Source organism: Scyliorhinus torazame, chromosome 9 (assembly GCF_047496885.1).
Source record: "Scyliorhinus torazame isolate Kashiwa2021f chromosome 9, sScyTor2.1, whole genome shotgun sequence".
Taxonomy (NCBI): Eukaryota; Metazoa; Chordata; class Chondrichthyes; order Carcharhiniformes; family Scyliorhinidae; genus Scyliorhinus; species Scyliorhinus torazame.
Window position 1 is genome coordinate 173,960,986 of NC_092715.1, and position 21,159 is coordinate 173,982,144.

Sequence of the window (21,159 nt, forward strand, 5' to 3'; positions counted from 1 at the left end):
TGTCTTCGTCTCCCCCCGCACCCCGCAGCTTGTGATACAAGCACCCCAAATCATGCAGAAAAGCTACTAAAGGTAAATGAAACTGTGCCTACATACCTCACAGTCTTTGATGAACAAAAGCTTGCCAGGTGCACAGCTAGATATATCTTATATACAGTTGGGAAACAGACTATTCTTATTATCCTCTGCGAGGGCAATTCATTTGGAGGGTCTTTTAATGAGCATTCAGGTGATGCAAATGAATGCAAATGTGGTTCCCACCATTGATCAGGGGGAAACCCGACCTGCCTTTAACCTGCCAGTCGGAGAACAAAATTCCAAATGACCTTCCCGCCAGCTGGAAATTGACTTTTTCCATCACTTCAAATTCAGTGCCCCCCGCCTACCACAATTCCTGCCGATGACAGAAGCTGAAAATTCTGCCCATTTTTTCAAAACATTAACAATCTTCTAATCTGGAAGCTGCTTGCTGGAGTATAATTCCAGCCAAGTGACATACATCAGGTGTTGCCTGCAGAGTGTTGGTTCAAATTCATAAAATTCTCAGTCGGAGACTCTACTCTCCAGTTTAGTCTTGTGCAGTTGTGAAATGCACTTGTGAAAGTCCACATTAGATTCCAACAGCCTTTATTTAAAACAGCAGCATCAACTGAGATAGTCACAGGAGACAGGCACATGGAGGTTTTGAGTATCTATTTCAATGTCATTCCTCTTAGATACAAATTAGAAATTAAAAAATGCCTTTAATCTTAATTATTTAACTTTCTTACGTCCTAATAATGGCTGAATGTAACACTTAACATTCCAACCTTTTAAAAAGAGCTGAAAAAGCAATGAAGCAGGTTCCTCCAGTGGATCTGAGATAGGATTGAGCAGTTTTGAAAACATTCCACCACTTCTCTGACCTATCCAATCAATAACTAATGAGATCAGACACAAGGGAAATGCCTGTTGCTGTTCAAAAAAAACCAGAAAAAATTCTTCCTGTCTCTCGGCAGACAAGAAGCTACTTCATTATGTAGAGAGTCCACTTGTTTGAATTAAATACTACTGAAAGGCTAATGGATGTAGGCTTAATCCTACTTAAGGACCCACACAGAAATGCACACTATGATCTTTATTGTGCTACATTTACTCTTCATAAAGAATAACCATGATTATACTCATCTATGTTCTGCAGCGAGCTTAAACATAACTTTCACTGCTCTTCCCATGTATGTATTTATTTATCCTTTTCAGCTACTTATTCGATTTGTTTCTTAAACATGTTAATGTCCATGTCTCAATAGTCTCTTGTGGTAAAAAAATTCATCTTCTAAAACCCTTGTGTACATTTTAGCTTCTCCCTTTATTCAAGTTTTGATACTGAATCTATGCGACTTGATCAGAAATTGCCAACCAGTGAAAACCATCTTTCACTATTTGCCTTCTCTAAGTGTATTATTTATAAGATCCCACTTAACCTATCCTTTTTTCTGAAAAGGCCCAATTTTTCAAGCTTTCCTTCATAACATTAATCTCTCATTACTGGTGGCATTTTGTTGATTTTTGCTGTATCCTTACCACTTTTCCCTTGCCTTTATATTCATCGGGCGCGATTCTCTTGCTATATTGCATTCAAGCGAGAGCACAACACGGCTGGAGAATCTCGAGAGAGAGAACACTCCAGTGGATCCTCGACAACCTCGTCGCCTTGCGGGATCGGTCAAACTCCCACGTGATGGAGTCAGAACTCACCAAAAATGGGCAGGACCAAATGAAGCTCCCAGAAGTAGGTCGTAAACCTACTTATGACCAATCTGCCCGGGCTCCAGTGGCCTCAGTCGATTCTATGGCCTCCCCAGGGAGGCTGCAGCCGGGCACCGATCAGTGCTGGTCCACACAGACATGGACCAGGCAGAACGGCACCCGGGGAGGTTCCTGGGCCATCGGAAACCCCTGGGCAGTCAGGGTAAGTGCAGCATGGCTCACTGGCTTCTCCCTGGAGTGTGGATACCTTGACACTGCCCAGCTGGCACCTTGGCACTGCCACCCTGGCACTGCCAAGGTGCCCTGATGAGACTGCCAAGCTTGCAGGAGCACTGCCTGGGTGCCAGGGTGGCAGTGCAAGGGTGCCTAAGTGCCAGGGTGGCACTGCCAAGGGTCAGGGGCCGAGGGGGGCCACACCCTTGAAATGAAGGTGGAGGGAGGTTTGAAGAGTGGAGGAGTGCAGGGCAGGAAGTAAGGGCATCTGGAATTTTGGGGGGGTGATGGGTAGGAGTCCTGGAAGGGAGGGAGTGCTGTCAGGGGCTTGGAGGGGGGGGGGCTGAAGAGCAGGGTGTCCTCACTAGGGGAGTGTGGGGCAGTGTCCATGTGTGTGGGGGGTGACATTGGCCATGGTTGGTGTGTTGGGGCACCCTTTCAAAATGGTGGCCCGCTCTCTGAGTTCAGCTCCCCTTTGCCAACAAAAATTTTAATTTTGAGCTAAGCCAGTGAGGAACACCCCAGGGCCCAAAAAAGTGACTAAATGTCATTGAATAGCGGTGGGAAACTCACCGGCAGAGCCAGCTGGAAATTCCCTGAAAAACCCGCCACAAATTAACTTAGACATATTTCAGGAGAATCGCGCCCATTGTCTCGAGGTATTGGGCTTTACTTGCCTCTGCATGTCCTTTTCTACTTTCATTCCAATGTTTAAAGATGTGTTTGTAACTCTAAAGGTTTTTATTTCTCCACTCTGTTGAGAAACTTCGTATTTAGAATATATTTCCTTTCCCTGCACTTTTTACATTTCTTTGCACTAAATTTGTTCTGTCACCCATCTGTCCGTTGTGGTAACTTGATGTCCTGCATCTTTCTCACAATTTGCATTAACTTCTCATTTGTAACAAATTTCTAAATCATTCCCCTTGTGCCAATTGCCAAATCATTTAAACAAATATAAAACAATTGAATTCCCAGCAAAAAACTTTGAACACATTATAAACTATACTCAACCAAAAGAAAAATTGGCATTTTCCCTTTCATTTTGCTTTCTATCTCCAGTCATCTTTCTATCTTTCTATCCATTGAACAACATTCCCTTGAACACCATTCCCTTGAATACCATGGGGGAGAATTGGCAATCGCCCAAAAAAGGGGTATGGGGATCACGGTATGCGACAAACCTGCATCCATTTATTGCTTTGCAGGCAGCACATTAAATTGGTACTACCTACGTTTTTTAAACAATTGTTGTGTGCAACTAGAACCCGCTGCATATTTCATTGGTTGTGCACACAGGGCCCTGAAATTGCTAGTGGCTAAAGCACACTATTTAAAAAGGCAATGTACACCTCATAAAGGAGAGGTGGCAATGCGCCTGCAAGAAATGGTGGGAGTTTTTTTTCCCCCCAAGACTCAGTCTGGGTTGTATTACTTTGAACAAAGGCTGAACATGTGACAGGGTGAGCACCAAAGTTTTCAGATAATAAAGGTCTTGCTGAAAGAGGTAACGGAGGAGAAAATATCCTTTATTTGCGGGGTTCAGGATATAGGGTGAAAGATATGCTCCAGAGGCAGTGTGAACAAGTAGCAGCAAAGGTCAATGCCATCCAAGAACATGGATGTAGCACAGACATCAGTTTATCTATCTGACATCAGGGGCGAGATTCTCCGACCCCCCCGCCGGGTGGCTGGCGTGAATCCCGCCCCCGCCGGTTGCCGAATTCTCCGGCACTGGATATTCGGCGGGGGTGGGAATCGCGCCGCGCCGGTTGGCGGGCCCCCCCCCGGCGATTCTCCGGCCCGCGATGGGCCGACGTCCCGCTGCTGGAATGCCTGTCCCGCCGGCGAGAATCAAACCACCTCTCTTACCGGCAGGACAAGGCGGCGCGAGCGGGCTCCGTGGTCCTGGGGGGCGTGCGGGGCAATCTGGCCCCGGGGGGTGCCCCCACGGTGGCCTGGCCCGCGATCGGGACCCACCGATCCGCGGGCGGGCCTGTGCCGTGGGGGCACTCTTTTCCTTCTGCCTTCGCTATGGTCTCCACTATGGCGGAGGCGGAAGAGACCCCCTCCACTACGCATGCGCGGGGATGCCGTGAGCGGCCGCTGATGCTCCCGCGCATGCGCCGCATGGCAAAGTCATTTCCGCGCCAGCTGGCGGGGCACCAAATGCCTTTCCCGCCAGCTGGCGGGGCGTAAATCAGTCCGGCGCGGGCCTAGCCCCTCAAGGTGAGAGCTCGGCCCCTCAAGATGCGGAGGATTCCGCACATTTGGGGCGGCACGATGCCGGACTGATTCGCGCAGTTTTTGGCGTCGGTTGGCGGACATCGCGCCGGTTGCGGAGAATCCCGCCCATGCTGTCAAAGTTAGTGAATTTATCTTCAAATGGTATATCCTGCTAACTGCACCGTTAGCCTCATCCACCACTCAATTCACCACACCCTCATTAACCATCTATCAACAATCTGTATCAGGATTCAACCCTTTCATTCATGTGCATTATCTCACATACTTGGCATTGTTTTAACCCATGCATTCAAAACTCGCAAACCACTGTAGCCACCTGGGTTGGCCACATCTCGACTTAAAATGGAGATCCACAGAGGCTGCAGGGAAATTCAGCCAACACAGCCAAAAACTAGCAAGTGCAGAAATCCTGTGTATTAGAACTTGCAAAAGCCCAGACAGCACTGAAACTCACAGCCATCTGCATATTAATGAGCGATCCCCAGGAACAATCAAAACATTTAAGGTGAATAAGGCCAAGCCAGACTCCTCGGCGCCAGCAGGAGCCAAGACAAAGGAAGGCCAACGGACACTCAGCGACCGCCCAGCGATCAGGGAACAACTCCAGTATTGGAGAAATCGATCCAAATGATCAGAACGTAGTCCAATCACTTGGAACCAGGTACGGGGTCCGCCCCGAAGGGCGGGAAGCCCCTGGGGACTATAAAGTAGAGTCCCCAAGTTCAAATCGTCCTTCTTGGCAGAGTCACTCAGCAACTCGAATCAACCCTTGAGAGTGAACTGCCTAGTTGCCACAACAACCAAGTAAGTCTCCAGTCAACGCACGCTACGAGATAGGCGCTCCTAGCTACCAGTCCATACCAGCTTTTGAATCCTGCAGACTCGAGACCGAACGAAAGGCCATTTGTTCCCCTGACCTGGTGGGCCAGTTCCGAAGCTAAGCATAGGCCTTTTAGTGATAGAGAATAGTCTAGAAAGTAGAGTTTATGCATGAGTAGTGATTTACTGTGTATAATAAATGTGTTTTGATTTAAATCTTACTAATTGGTGTGTTGAGTTATTGATCAGTACTTGAACTTGAACCTCGTGGCGGTATCATAACGATACCTGGCGACTCTAGAGCAAAGGTTATAAAACAGAGCAAATTGAACCAACCAAAAGTTAGCAACACCACATACAGGCAGCTATTCAACCATGACAACTCAATCACCCAAGCATGACACTCGTTGGCACATTCACTCTTGCATCTTTTACACACTCATCACATCTGCATATTTTAACCTCCTTGCAGGAGATAGTGCTGGCTATCATGGAAAGAGAGATCACTGAAGCTGTGTCCAATGGTACGGCTGAAGGGATCAATGATGAGGTATCCAGATCTAATCCTTCATCTCATCCACTTCTCCTCCATCCCATAAGTTTATTTCTGACTCACAAGCTGCAGGTGTTGTAAGCATGCACTTATTACTTTGTTCTCTTCCCTCAGCACAACCCTACCATTATCAATTTGAAATTTCAGTTACTCAAAAATTGGAACCTTCCCCACAAGTGGAGAAAAAGGAAGGCAAGAACGAAAAGTGGGCGGGATTCTCCCGTCGGCGGCTAAGTGACGACGCCGGCGTAAAAACGGGAGTGTTTTACTCCAGCGTCGGCGCCCATTCCGGGACCCCATTCTGCGGCCCACAGGGGGCTAGCATGGTGCTGGAGCGGCCTGGACCCAGCGCTTCTTCTTCACCGCGCCCGCCCCGACGCCAAATGGCGTAGGGCTACAGGAACCGGCGCGGAGAAAAGGAGGCCGGGGAACAGAGAGGCCGGCCCGCCGATCGGTGGGCTCCGATCGCGGGCCAGGCTACTACAGGCCGCCCCCGGACCCTTCATCGCCGAGGTCCCGCCAGCTCAGAGGATGTTAGAACGGCGCCGGCGGGACTCGGCTTTTTGGTGACGGGCCGGAGAATCAGCACGCAGTCAGCGCATACCCCAACTGGCACCGCACCGACCACTCCGGCCCCAGTGGCTCCGATTCACCGCTCTGCGGAGAATCGCGTCCTGGCATCGGGGCGGCGTGGCGCAATTCGTGCGGCCCGCCGCCGATTTCAGACCCGGCGGGGGGTCGGAGAATTCCGTCCACTATCACTAAATCATTTACCACAGTCACAAGCTTAAATACTGACACTGCACATATTTCGGAGGATAAGCTAGAGAAAGGATCTGTATGCAGTGAGATGCCAGATCCAAGTGTGTGAGAGGCTAGGCAGAGGGTGCGGGAGAGGGTATGGGGCCGGAAAGTCCCTGTCAATGTTTTATGTGGCAAGGATGTTGAACACATTTGCAGGTAGCTTCTGTGCATTGTATGCTGTTGGTACGTAGCTAAATATTCGTTATTAGGCCTTTTTTGTGGTCTTTCCTCATGCCCTTAGGTCCTTCAAGTCTGTAGGGCAATTTAGGCCCTACAACTTGGGACAGGTGAGTGATTGGGAAGTATTGACCCAGAGACGGAAATTAATTTCAAACATTGATGTGAATCTAGTATTTTCTCTCAGGCATGCACTGTAGAGTGAAAAGATTGTTTTTTCTCAATGAAAAAAATGAAATAAATACAGATATATTTTAAGTCGTTAATTCCCTTGTACTTTTTTTGCAGATTACGGAGTGCACAGGATAGTTTTGAGCGCACCGGTAGCTTTGAGCACACTCAATGCGTTTTGAGGTCTTTTGCCATTTGTTGGCAAAGATGACAAAATACTGTTGATCTGTAATCAAACTTATTCCAAACAATTGATGTGAATTGATCACTGATAGGGGCCGGAATTCTCTCACCCCGGGGCCCAGCCGGAGAATCGGCGGGGCCGGCGGGAATCGCACCCCGCCGCCGATTCTCCAGAGCACAGAGAATCGGCAAGGCGCCTGCGCAGCCAGCGCGGCGCCGGTAGGGGCCACTCTACGGGGCCCCCCCCGGCGATTCTCGGCCCGGGATGGGCCAAGCGGCCACGCTGAAAAAGCTGAGTCCCGCCGGCGCCGTTCACACCTGCTCTTACCCAGCGGGATCTCGGTGTGGATGCATCAGGGGGGCGGCCTGGTGGAGGGGGGGTCCGACCCCGGGGGGGGTGCCTCCGCTGTGGCTTGGCCCACGATTGGGGCCGACCGATCGGCGGGCCGGCCACTCAGGCTGGGGGCCTCTTTTGTTCCACGCCGGCCCCTGTAGCCCTACACTATGTTGCGTCGGGGCCGGCACGGAGAAGGGAGCCACCACGCATGCGCGGCAATCGGGCCTGATCCACTTTGCATGAGCGCATTGTCGCCGGTGCCACTGCGCATGCGCGGACCCCGCGGCGCCTATCTGAAGCCAGGATCGGCAGCTGGAGCGGCGTGGGTCCCTCCAGTGCCGTGCTGGCCCCCTGTGGGGGTCAGAATTTCTGCTCCTGAGGCCATGTTGACGCCGACGAGAAACGCAACGGCGTTTACGGCGGCGTCAACACTTAGCCTCAGGATCAGAGAATCCCGCCCAGGGTTTGTCCACACTGAACAGAAAAATGTCATCATTTTCAGGTAGGGTTTATCAACAGGCAAAATTATGTAACATACAACAATAAATTTGACAATTTAATCAGGTTGCACTACAAGATTCTTCTATCAGTCAAGACATTTGAACCTTTACTTCAAGATGCTAAAATATTCTAGAAAAAGCCAGTCCAGATTACATGGTCCTGTGTTATCTATAAAGCTACTTAACTTGTCGGTTTTATATTGTTTACAAAGTTGTCATATGGTATGGATGCATACTACAAGCTCCTCACCACAGAGGGCAAGCTAACACTTTTAACCTGACTCCACCACCCACACCACTTTCCCTACAATTCTTTACTGACACTCTTCTTCTCCCCTCCCGCCTCAGTTTATGCTGGCATTCTTTTCCTGTTTGCTGTTTCCAGTTCAGAATGGTGCCTTCTTCTTATAGTCATAGAGTCCACAGCACAGAAACGGTCCTTCGGCCCATTGCGTCTGCGCCAGTCAAAAACAATACCTAACTACACTAATCCCATTTTCCAGCACTTGGCCCATGGTCTTGTATGCCCTGTGATCGCAAGTGCACATCTAAATACTTCTTAAATGTTATGAGGGTCTCTGCCCCTTCGTCCATTGCTCCAGTCTAAGATGGTTTTCTTCCCTGCCCCGAGCAAATGCTCGTACCAATTGTTCCTCGTCGGTACATTTCTCCCAACCCAACCTTTCCACTTAGTTCAACGAATCATGCTCTTCCCTCTTCTCAGGTCACACTAGCTTTATCCTGCTTTCTAAGTGATGGTCCAAACGCTTTTTTATAGATCCTGTTCTAGTGGCTTAACCACCTCTCCATGCTGCCAGGAAATTCCTGATCTCAAATTATGCAAAATGGTTAGTTCAAGCTGTTGGAGCAAGAACAGCAAGAATGAGCTGTCATCTGCCCTCGGCAGTCGTGCTAATCTTCATTCATTAAAGTAGGTGAGTAGAAATTGAACATTACAGCAACTGAAGAAACACACATATTCACTTATTGGTCAAATGCATTTATTTAGAATATAATCCTGGAAAAAAAAAATCAACTGTATGAACCATACCTGCACCTGGAATGATTGCCAACTTCGATTCCACAAGTCCCATTTTTGCAGAGGTAGCTGCAAAATAAAGCACAGAAATACACTTTGTTCAGAGACATGTTTTACACATTAATTGTTCAGTGCTACTTATAAACTTATAGGGCTTTCATTCTTCAACTTGTAGGAGACTCCAACAACCATAATATTATACCCTGAATTGATAGATTATGAGGAACCATGTGCCAAACAATAGCATAAGAAATATGCCAATGATTTATGGATGGAGGCTGCTGGATATTGTCTACTCACATGCTGCATCAGACTGTAGTAACTGCATCACTGAACCACTCTGATTTGATGTGAAGCTAAACAAGAATTAATTTCCACTCAACACAAAACCCTCTCGCCAGTGTACCACGATCATACGGCTGTATGATGAATGTGATGGTAGGTTTTGCTAAAACTTCAGTCCAGACAAATTCTACCATTCTATGAAAAATGTGTATTAGATAAAAAAGATGATTTAATATAGATTTTGTTTTACAGGTATGGCTACTCACCTCCTCGGCTCCTTGCAAAAGCCCTGCTGCCAGATTCATGTTTTTAAAAAGGAGTACTAATCGGCGCCAGCGTGACCACTTGTTGGAGAGGCCACTGGATCACGAGACTGTTGGATATGGGGTGGCTCCCATTAATTGTATCGAAATAGAGCTTAAGTGATGATTATTGGCTTCTCGCCACACTACGTTAGGATCCCGATTTTGGCGATAGTAATATTGAATCAGGCTCCACATTATGTGGATATGCGATTCGAGACAGGCTGAGCCCAGTGCCCAGCATGGAGATTGGACAGCTCATTCCTGACAAACAAGGGTTTTTGTGAAAGAGTGGCTTCGGCCACAGAGAATTACATAGATTCCAATCAGAATGGGGAGGTCTCTTCCTTCCACATTCTTGGAAGCGTTGAAGGTGGTGATCAGAGGAGAAATAATATCGTACACGACCCACAATGCTGGCAATGCTGAAAGGCAGAGGTTGGTCGACTTAATCTTGGAGGTAGATTGGCAGTACTCCACGGCACCTCCGGCAGATTTGTTGGCAGAGGGAAAGAGGCTACAAATGGTGTTTGAGTTTGAATTGACGGGGAATGCAGTGAGCCAGCTTTGCCATTTGCGAGGGACATTTTATGAGTACAGGGATAAAACAAGTCGATTATTGGCTCACCAATTAAGACGGCAGGCAGACAAATGGGAAATAACTCAGGTTAAAGATGAGGGGGGAGAGCTGGTTACTGCCCTGGATAAGATTAAGGGAGAGTTTGAGGTTTTTTATTGTAGGCTATACAAGTCTGAACCGCCGGAGGATGGCTCGGAGATGGAGCGGTTTGGGGGCAGATTGGACTTCCCAGTGGCAGAAAGTGTGAGAAGGGAGGGGCGGGAGGCACGTTTCGAGTTGGAGGAAGTTATAGACTGTATTGGTTCCATGCATCAGGGAAAGCACCAGGGCCAGATGGTTTTCCGACCGAATTTTATAAACAGTTTGCGGCCTTATTGGTGCCGCACATACTGGAAATGTTCAACGCTCTCTGCTGAGAAGGGTGCTGCATGTCACGCTGACTCAGGCCTCGATCTCTCTAATCCCGAAAAAGGACAAAGATCCCCTTGAGTGTGCGTCTCATAGGTCTATTTCACTATTAAACACTAACGCAAAATACTATCTAGGGATCTGGCAAAACTTTTGGAGGGATGCCTACAAGACCTGATCTGAGGACCAGACAGGATTTGCCTGGGGCCGTCAGCTGTCGTTCAACATCAGGAGTTTTTTGAGTGTGGTCATGTCATCCTCTGTGGAGCAGGTGCCGGTGGTAATCATCTCCATGGATGCGGAGAATGCCTTTGACTATGTTGAGTGGAGCTACCTCTTTGAGGTTTTGGGGCGATTTAGGTTTGATTCTACTTTTATTTCCTGAGTGAAACTGCTATATAATGCCCCCACAGCTGGTGTCTGGACCAATGCTGTGAGCTCAGGATATTTCCAACTATACAGGGGCACGATTCAGGGATGCCCGTTATCTCCACTATTGTTCGCACTAACGATTGAACCATTGGCCATTGCGATTAGATCATCAGGGGATGGAAAGGTACTGGGAGGGGAGGGGGGGGGGGCGGTGAGGAACATGGGGAGTGTCCATTTACACAGCTGATTTGTTGTACGTTTCTGATCCTCTCACAGGTATGGAAGAAATTATGGAATTGTTGAAACAATTTGGATACTTTTCAGGATATAAATTGAATATGAGCCAGAGCGAGATGTTCCCGGTAAATTCCCTGGGGAAGAGGACAGGTCTGGGAAGGATGCCTTTTAAGCTGGCCAAGACAAAGTTTAGGTATTTAGGGATTCAGGTGGTGCACGATTGGACACTGTTGCATAAACTGAACTTGACCAGTCTGGTGGAAGAGGTGAAGAGGGACCTGAGGAGGTGGGATGTCCTCTCACTAAACTAGGCTGGTAGAGTACACACAGTCAAAATGAACGTTTTATCAAGGTTTCTATTTGTGTTCCAAAGTCTTCCAATCTTCCTCCCATAATCTTTTCTCGCTAGAGTTGATAGGTAATTTCTGACTTTGTTTGGGCAGGAAAGACTCCAAGGATTAGAAGAACTTTCCTGCAGAGAGGGCGACAATCGGGTGGGATGGTCCTACCAAACCTGGTGCTATATTATTGGGCGACGAACATTGGGAAAGCGCGTAGATGATTTGTGGAGTCTGGTGCGGGCTGGGGTCAGCTGGAGGAGGCCTCTTGAGTAGGGTCGTGTCTAAGGGCGTTGGTTACGGCCCCTCTTCAGTTTGCCCTGGCCAGACTATCAATGAGCCCAGTGATAGTGGCATCTTTAAGAGTTTGGGACCAGTTTAGACAGCATTTTGGACTGAGGGACATGTCATTACTGTCACCAATTTGTGACAATTATAGGTTTGCACCATCAAGTTTAGAGTTCAGAGGAGATGGAGGAGAAATTTCAACTCCCGAGGGGCGTGTGCATTCAGATATTTGCAGGTGAGGAACTTAATTCGTAAAGAGTTGTCCTCGTTCCCCCAGTTGCCGACACCCACACTGATAGATCGGATGCTATCATGGGATGTGATGGGGCAAGGAAAGGTCTCTGATATATATGAGTTTTTGCTGGAGTCTGGGAAACCCTCATGAGGAGAGGTATGGGGGAAGTGGGAATTAGAGCTGGGCCTAGGGCTAGAGGGAGGGGTGTGGAGTGAGATCCTTCATAGGGTGAACTTTACCTCCTCCTGCACTGGTTGAGCCTGATACAATTTAAAGTAGTACATAGAGTGCACTTAACTAAGACGCACGAGTGGGTTCTTCCCTGGGGTGGAAGACAGGTGTGAGCGTTGACAGGGGGGGCCTGCGAATCAGGGTCCTGCCCCACGTTAGTTGGGTTCTGGATCTCATATTTTGAGATCATGTCAGAGATCGTTGGGGTCAAACTAGAGCCATGTCCGCTGGTGGCGACCTTTGAGGTGTCAGACTCCCCGAAGCTTCTTGAGAGGGGGGAAGGCTGACATCTTGGTCTATGCCTCCTCGGTGGCTCGGAGGCGGGTTCTGCTTCGATGGTGGTCGGCGGTGCGACCCAGGACCTCAGCATGGTTGAGTGACCTGGCAGATTTCCTGCGATTGGAAAAAATTAAATATACCCTGAGAGGGTCAGAAGAAAGGTTCTATCCCAGGTAGGTGCCATTCATCACTTTCTTTAAGGACCTGTTCATGGCCAGTAGTTAGGGGAATGGGGCAGGAGGCTTAGGAGGGGAGGGAGTAAGGGAGGGAGAATAGTCGGGCTGAGGGGGGGGAAAAGGGGATTTAGGGTTGTTGCTGTTACTTTGTTCAAATAAAAATGACACACTGTATGATATAGTTAAGCCTTTGTATGTAAGAATTTGATAATGTTCGGAATAAAATAGATTGCAAAAGAATTTACTTGCTTATAGCTGTATGTACATCTCAGTAGTTCTAAGCAAGGTTGAACCTCTTCCCTCCAGATTTTGTGTTACTCAGTCATGTGATATTGCACCATATGTACATCAGCATCAGGTACTTCAAATGTTAACCCTTCACTCTACATTTTCCTTCACACTTGATTTGACCAAGTATTCAATGGGATTGTTGCTTACCAGCCACACGAATGTCACAGGCCAAAGCCATTTCCAAGCCCCCTCCTAAGGCAGCTCCATCAAGTACAGCAATTGTGGGCATTGGCAGGTTACCTGTTGTATATACAAAAATAATTCTGTAACATAAAAATTAAGGTGAAAATAACATTATTTTCAGATCAGAACAGCTTTATTTTAATCTTACATTACTATTAACATGGAAGCCACTGAAACTACAATAGAGAAGCAACATTTTATTGACTGGCATATAGGGCAGCTAGCCAAAGAGTTGGCAAGCCACCCGAAGAGATGGCAAAGATCACATTCTCACAAATGCCAGCTGCCCACAGTCATTTAACATTCGGCAGGACATTAATTGGCTTAAGGAGAGACCATCTGGGAATCAAGTCGCACCTTACAGACCTGCGGGCGAATCGGATTGGCTAGCAGCTCTGTCGGCCTAGCAGCATCAAGTTCAAGCGATGGTCACTGCTGGGACAACAGGCTGCCCCAGAAAAGTGGAGATAATGGAGGCGGGACTGAAAATACGTTTGGAGTAACGGCAGGCCTGGCTAACAAGCTACAGCGAGGGTACTGAGAGGTTTGGGGGCCAGGCTTAAGGGGCTGGTGGGTGAGGGTTAAAGGGGGCCATGACCTTCAGGGGAGGGTGGCGCCTCTGATGGGTACATCCCCAAAGGAGATTCTCCCCCTCTGCCTCTGCACTAGCTGCACAGTTAAAGCGGTCTGGCTTCCCACAGGGCATAGGCCTCTCAGTGTCGCGGGTAAGATCATGGCTAAGTTGAGTTGAGGCACCAGGTGACCATTAATAGGTAACTTCAGGGCATCAATTGGCCCAAGGGCAGATGCTCATCTGCCACTTCCACCACTGGAGACAGGTCAGGGGTGAGCAGATAGGCAATGTGCAGGTCAAGTGGTGTATTTTACAAGTCCTCGCCTTCAAACCCACAAGCTAGGGGTTTGCAACCTTGCAAACTCTGCAACTTTGGACTTGACCGCTCCCTGTGCAGCTGGATCCTTGACTTCCTCACCAACAGACCGCAGTCTGTCAGGATAGGTAATAGCACCTCCTCCATAATCGTCCTCAACTTCGGGGCCCCGCAAGAATGTGTGCTCAGCCCTCTACTGTCCTCCCTATACACACACGATTGTGCGGCAAGATTCAACTCCAATTCAAAATATAAGTTTGCTATTGCTACGACTGTGGTGGGTTGTATCTCAAACAATGACGAATCATACTACAGAAGGGAGATAGATCACTTGGTTGAATGGTGTACTGAAAACAACCTCTCTCTAAATGTTGGAAAGACCAAAGAACTGATCATCGACTTCAGGAAGCGTAGTATGGCACACCCCCCCGTCTAAGTCAATGGCTCCGAAGTGGAGATGGTCAATAGTTTTAAGTTCGGAGACTTCCGGTTGCGGCGATGACCAGCGAAGCCGCACGTTTCGGCGGCTCCAGCTCGAACGGACTTTCGGGCTCTTTTAAGAGCCCCAACGGGGAATTTTTTCGGGACGAAACCCGGTGTGGGGTGAGACAACAGGGAGTCCCCCCCAACGAAAAAGAAAAATATCGGCCGCGGCGGCCAGATCGCGAAGAATCCTCGAGGAGAGGGACAGAAGAAAAAAGGAGCAAGATGGCGGCGGAGAGAGCCCAGGCGACATGGGGGCCGGACCAGGACGAATTTTTGAGACGGTGTGTGGAGCTGCTTAAGAAGGAGGTGCTGGCCCCGATGCTACAGGCAATTGAGGGGCTTAAGGAGGCACAAAAGGCCCAGAAGATGGAGCTCCGCGTGGTGGAGCAGAAGGTGACGGACAACGAAGACGCGATCCTGGGCCTGGCGGTCAAAACGCAGACGCACAAGGCGCTCCACAAAAAGTGCATTGAAAGGATTGAAGTCCTAGAAAACAGATCACGGAGAAAGAACCTTCGGATCCTGGGTCTCCCCGAGGGAGTGGAAGGAGCGGACGGCGGGGCTTACGTGAGCACGATGCTATGCTCGCTAATGGGAGCTGAGGCCCCCTCGGGCCCCTTGGAAGTGGAAGGGGCTCATCGGGTCCCTGCGAGGAGACCAAAGGCGGGAGAACCACCTAGGGCGACGATCGTGCGATTTCATCGCTTCAATGACAGAGAGGTGGTTCTGAGATGGGCCAAAAAGGTACGAAGTAGTAGATGGGAGAATGCGGTGGTACGGGTGTACCAGGATTGGAGTGCGGAGGTGGCGAGAAGGAGGGTGAGTTTTAATCGAGCCAAGGGGGTGCTACACAAGAAGAAGGTGAAGTTCGGGATGCTGCAGCCGGCGCGACTGTGGGTCACGCACCAGGAGAGGCATCACTACTTCGAAACGGCGGAAGAAGCATGGGGGTCCTTCATTAAAAACGAGAAACTGGATCAGAACTGAGGGACTGATGTTAGAGGGGAAATGACAATGCCGATGTATATAGAGATGTAAATTGGGGAGGGGGGGACACTAAGAAATGTGGGCGCCGGTGGGGGGGAAGAAGAGACATAGGCGGGGGATGGGGAATGAGAGTGGGGCGGCAGAGGGAGCTGCGCCACAAGGGGCGGGACAACTATAGAGAACACGGGGCTTACTGTTCTTGTTCCCGAGCCAGAAAGATGATGGCGGGAAGATAGGCGCAAGGTAGATGGGAGTTCCCCACACGGGGGGGTCAAGGAGAGAGCGGGAGAAGCCGGGGTCAGTTGAAGTCAGCTGACTTTCGGAAGCAATATGGGGGAGCAATCATGCTAGATGGGGATCTAGCGGGGGGGGGGGGGGGGGGGGGGGAGGATAACTGGGTTGCTGCTGCAGAAATCAAAGAGGAACTGGTAAAAGAAAGGGTGGTCGGGGCTGGAATGCGCCGCCTGGGGAACGGGTGGGTGCGCGGAACCGGGACGTGGGACTGGCCTAGAGAGGGTGATGGCTAGTCGACACGGGAAGGGGGCAGGTAGCCCCCCAGTTTAGCTGATCACGTGGAACGTGAGAGGCCTAAATGGGCCGATTAAAAGGGCCCGAGTGTTTGCGCACTTGAAAGGACTGAGGGCAGACGTGGCTATGCTTCAGGAGATGCACCTGAAGGTGGCGGACCAAGTTAGCTTAAGGAAAGGATGGGTGGGACAGGTGTTCCACTCAGGGCTGGATGCAAAGAACAGAGGGGTGGCCATACTGGTGGGGAAACGGGTGTCATTCGAAGCTAGGAACATTGTAGCAGGTAGCAGAGGCAGATATGTGATGGTGAGTGGCAGTCTGGAGGGAATGGAGGTCGTGTTGGTTAACGTATATGCCCCGAATTGGGATGATGCGGGATTTATGAAGCGGATGCTGGGACGTATCCCGGACCTGGAGGTAGGAAACCTGATAATGCGGGGGGGACTTCAACACCGTGTTGGACCCAGGGTTAGATAGATCTAGATCTAGGACCGGAAGAAGGCCGGCAGCGGCCAAGGTGCTTAGGGGGTTTATGGACCAAATGGGGGGAGTGGATCCGTGGCGATTTGTTGGGCCGAAGGCCAAAGAGTTCTCCTTCTTCTCCCATGTTCACAAGGTGTATTCTCGGATAGATTTCTTTGTTTTGGGAAGGTCGCTGATCTCGAGGGTGGAAGAAACTGAGTATTCAGCCATAGCTGTTTCAGATCATGCCCCACACTGGGTGGACCTGGAACTAGGAGAGGAGAGGGAGCAGCGTTCACTCTGGCGACTGGATGTGGGATTACTGGCGGATGAGGGAGTCTGCGGAAGGGTGCGGGGATGTATCGAAAGATACCTGGAGGCCAATGACGACGGGGAGGTCCTTGTGGGAGTAGTATGGGAAGCACTAAAGGCGGTGGTCAGAGGAGAGCTGATCTCCATCATGGCCCACAAGGGGAAAATAGAGGCCAAGGAAAGGGAAAGACTACTGGGGGAGATTTTGAGGGTAGATAAAGAATACGCGGAGGCCCCGGAGGAAGGACTATACAGGGAGAGACGACGACTCCAGACGGAGTTCGACCTATTGACCACAAGGAGGGCGGAGGCACAGTGGAGGAAGGCACAGGGGATGAGATATGAATATGGGGAAAAGGCGAGTCGCCTGTTGGCCCATCAGTTGCGAAAGAGGACAGCGGCGAGGGAGATAGGGGGAATTAGGGATGAAAAGGGAGCTACGGTGCGGAGAGCAGGGAAGATAAACGAGGTGTTTAAGACCTTTTACGAGAGACTTTATAGGTCCCAACCCCCGGAGGGAAAAGAGGAGATGCGGCAGTTTTTGGACCAATTAAGGTTCCCGAGGGTGGAGGAGCAGGAGGTGGAAGACCTGGGGGCGCCAATTGGGGTGGACGAGGTTACCAAGGGGCTGGGGAACATGCAGGCAGGGAAGGCCCCGGGATCAGATGGGTTCCCGGTGGAATTTTATAGAAAATATGTGGACTTGTTGGCCCCGCTGTTGGTAAGGACTTTTAACGAGGCCAGAGAAGGGGGGGACCCTACCCCCGACAATGTCGGAGGAGACGATATCGCTAATCTTGAAGCGGGATAAAGATCCGCTGCAGTGCGGGTCCTATAGGCCTATCTCACTGCTAAATGTGGACGCCAAGTTGCTAGCAAAGGTGCTGGCAACGAGGATAGAGGATTGTGTCCCGGGGGTGGTGCACAAAGACCAGACAGGGTTCGTAAAGGGGAGACAACTAAATGTCAACGTGCGACGGCTATTAGGGGTGATAATGATGCCCCCAGTAGAGGGGGAGGTAGAGATAGTGGCGGCAATGGATGCAGAGAAGGCATTTGATAGGGTGGAGTGGGAGTATCTATGGGAGGTGCTGAGGAGGTTCGGGTTCGGGGACGGATTTGTCAGCTGGGTTAAACTCCTTTATGGGGCCCCAACGGCAAGTATGGTCACAGGTCGGCAAAGGTCGGAGTATTTTCGACTATACAGGGGAACAAGACAGGGATGCCCGCTGTCCCCATTACTGTTCGCGTTGGCTAGTGAACCACTGGCCATAGTGCTGAGAGACTCCAGAAAATGGAGAGGGGTGATTAGAGGGGGAGAGGAACACCGAGTGTCACTCTACGCGGATGACCTACTGCTGTATGTGACGGACCCAGTGGGGGGGGTGACAGAGGTCATGCAGATATTGAGGGAGTTTGGAGATTTCTCGGGATATAGGCTTAACATGGAAAGAGTGAGCTTTTTGTGATACACCCGGGGGACCAGAGTAGAGGGATAGATGGCCTACCGCTAAGGAGAGTGAAAAGAAACGTTCGATACCTGGGGATTCAGATAGCCAGGAGCTGGGGAACCTTACACAGACTCAATCTGACACGACTGGTGGAACAAATGGAAGAGGATTTCAAAAGGTGGGACATGCAGCCGCTGTCACTGGCGGGCAGAGTGCAGGCAATTAAGATGATGGTCCTCCCGAGGTTCCTATTTGTGTTCCAATGTCTCCCTATACTGATCACTAAGGCCTTTTTTTAAAAAATAGATAGGAGCATCACGAGCTTCGTGTGGGCAGGGAAGGTCCCGAGGGTAAGGAGGGGGTTCCTACAACGTAGTAGGGACAGAGGGGGACTGGCGTTGCCAAATTTGGGCGACTACTACTGGGCCGCCAATGTGGTGATGATTCGTAAATGGATGATAGAGGGAGAGGGAGCGGCGTGGAAAAGATTGGAGATGAAGTCCTGTAAAGGGACGAGTTTAAAAGCGCTGGTGATGGCGCCATTACCGCTCTCACCAAAAACATTTACCACGAACCCAGTGGTGGCGGCAACATTAAGTATCTGGGGGCAATGGAGGCGACAGAGGGGTGTGCTGGGAGCCTCGGTGGGGTCCCCGATCAGGAACAACCATAGGTTTGCCCCAGGGAGGCTGGATGGAGGATTCCAGAGCTGGCACCAGGTAGGAATCAGGAGAGTGGGAGATTTATTTATAGACGGGACGTTGGTGAGCTTGGGAGCGTTTGAGGAAAAGTATAAGCTGCCCCGGGGAAATTTCTTTAGGTATATGCAGGTGAGGGCGTTCACAAGACAACAGGTGAGGGAATTTCCGCTGCTCCCGACACAGGGGATCCAGGACAGGGTGCTTTCGGGGGTGTGGGTCGGGGAGGGCAAAGTGTCAGAGATATACCCGGAGACGAGAGAAGAGGGGGAGGAGTTGGTGGGCGAACTGAAGGGAAAATGGGAAGAAGAGCTCGGGGAGGAGATTGAGGAGGGTTTGTGGGCTGATGCCCTAAGCAGGGTAAATTCCTCTTCCTCGTGTGCCAGGCTTAGCCTGATCCAATTTAAGGTGCTGCATAGAGCACACATAATGGGAGCAAGGTTGAGCAGGTTCTTCGGAGTGGAGGACAAGTGTGGGAGGTGCGGGGGAAGCCCGGCGAACCACACATATGTTTTGGTTGTGTCCGGCACTGGAGGGATATTGGAGGGGAGTGACGGGAGTGATCTCGAAGGTGGTGAAGGTCCGGGTCAAACGAGGCTGGGGGTTAGCTTTATTTGGAGTTGCGGATGAGCCGGGAGTGCAGGAGGCGAAAGAGGCCGATGTCGTGGCCTTTGCGTCCCTAGTAGCCCAGCGTAGGATTTTACTCATGTGGAAGGAAGCGAAACCCCCCGGACTGGAGGCCTGGATAAACGATATGGCGGGGTTCATAAAACTGGAGCAGATGAAGTTTGCGCTGAGAGGATCGGCTCAAGGGTTCACCAGGCGGTGGCAACCATTCCTCGACTACCTAGCGGAACGTTAGAGGGAAGATAGATGACCAGCAGCAGCAACCCAGGGGGAGGGGGGGCGGGAGGGAGGGGGGGGTAAATTGTTTGGGTTTTTGGAGGGGGAGAGGGGACGGGGGGGGGGGGGGACTATTACTTCGTGTTATTTGGTTAGTTTACCATGTTAGTTACACAACGTTATATTGTAGTTATCATGTTACTTGTATTTTTATTTTTCATTTGTAAGGGAAAAAATTGTGTTTGAAAACTTTAATAAAATATATATATATTTTTTTAAATAGTTTTAAGTTCCTGGGGTCAGCATCACCAACAGTCTGTCCTCGTCCACTCACGTTGATGCAACAGTCAAGGAAGCCCAACAACGTCTCTACTTCCTACATCAGCTAAAGAAATTTGGCATATCTGTATCGACTCTCACAAATTTCTCACAAAAAATTCTCATGCCATAGAGAGCATCCTATCCGGCTGCATCACAGCTTGGTATGGCAACTGCTCGGCCCAAGATTGCAAGAAACTGCAGTGTGGTGAACTCAGCCCAACGCATCACACAAGCTTGCCACCCTCACATTGATTCTGTCTACACCTCCCGCTGCCTCAGGAAGGCAGACAGCATTGTCAGAGACCCCTCACACCCAGGCTTTGCCTTCTTCCAGACCCTTCCATCAGGCAGAAGATACAGAAGTCTGAAGACCCATGCATCCAGACATAGGAACAGCTTCTTTCCCACAGCTACTAGACTCCTCAACGACTCTCCCTTGGACTGATCTGTTCACTGTAAGAACACTATTCACGACGCCCTATGCTGCTCTTGTTCGGCACTGTGACCAATCATTGTGTACCATTTGGCAATGTACTCTGTCGATTATTTTTTTTGTCTACTATGTATTGTGTATGCTCCCTTGGCCGCAGAAAAATACTTTTCACTGTACTTTGGTACATGTTACAATAAATATCAATCAATCAATAAATATCAATCAATCAACCTGCCCAATGGCTGTGACAGGCTTCTAAAACGCCGGCCACGACTGACTTTGAAGATTGCCGGCCATCCCGCGCATGCGTGGTGGATCAATCAGTGCTCAGGCCCGGAGTCCAGTGGGGTGAATCGACTCCCCCTGACGTCAGCGCGCTGTCCAGGGACAGTTTTTTCAGCAAATGACAGAGCCCTCCCACCAGAAGCAGCGGTCGAGTACAGGTTACGTGTCCTGTACATAACATCACGTGTTCTAGGCTCGAGAGATTCGTCCATTTTGCAGCTGCCAGTAGTGCTGGTGTGAACTTCTGGGCTCTGGTGAACAACCCATGAAGAAGAAACTGAAAACAGGAACAAAGCAGCATGAAGATGATTATTTGTGGTATGGGTTATTAATTCTTCCATTGCAAATCAGGATTCAAAGTTCACGTGTATTATATGCAGGAAAGCATTGGCAAAAGAAAGTTTCAAACCCTCAAAACCTCAAAGATATTTGAAGACTAAACCTTGCGAGTTCGAGGATAACACTG

At 49.8% G+C, this 21,159-nt stretch overlaps 1 protein-coding gene across 5 annotated transcripts in view; it reads right to left on the bottom strand.

Moving 5' to 3' along the window:
* auh (AU RNA binding protein/enoyl-CoA hydratase) overlaps positions 1 to 21,159 on the bottom strand; it is a 448,738-nt gene that overhangs the window by 151,241 nt on the left and 276,338 nt on the right. For 4 of the 5 annotated variants that reach the window (XM_072516831.1, XM_072516829.1, XM_072516828.1 and 1 more), the window contains 2 exons: positions 12,962 to 13,054; positions 8,805 to 8,861 (listed from right to left, as the gene is read on the bottom strand). The exons of the other annotated variant lie outside the window; for it this stretch is intronic. In XM_072516831.1, coding sequence (XP_072372932.1) covers positions 8,805 to 8,861; positions 12,962 to 13,054 — 150 coding nt within the window. The remainder of the gene's footprint in view (positions 1 to 8,804; positions 8,862 to 12,961; positions 13,055 to 21,159) is intronic. 5 annotated transcript variants of the gene reach the window in all.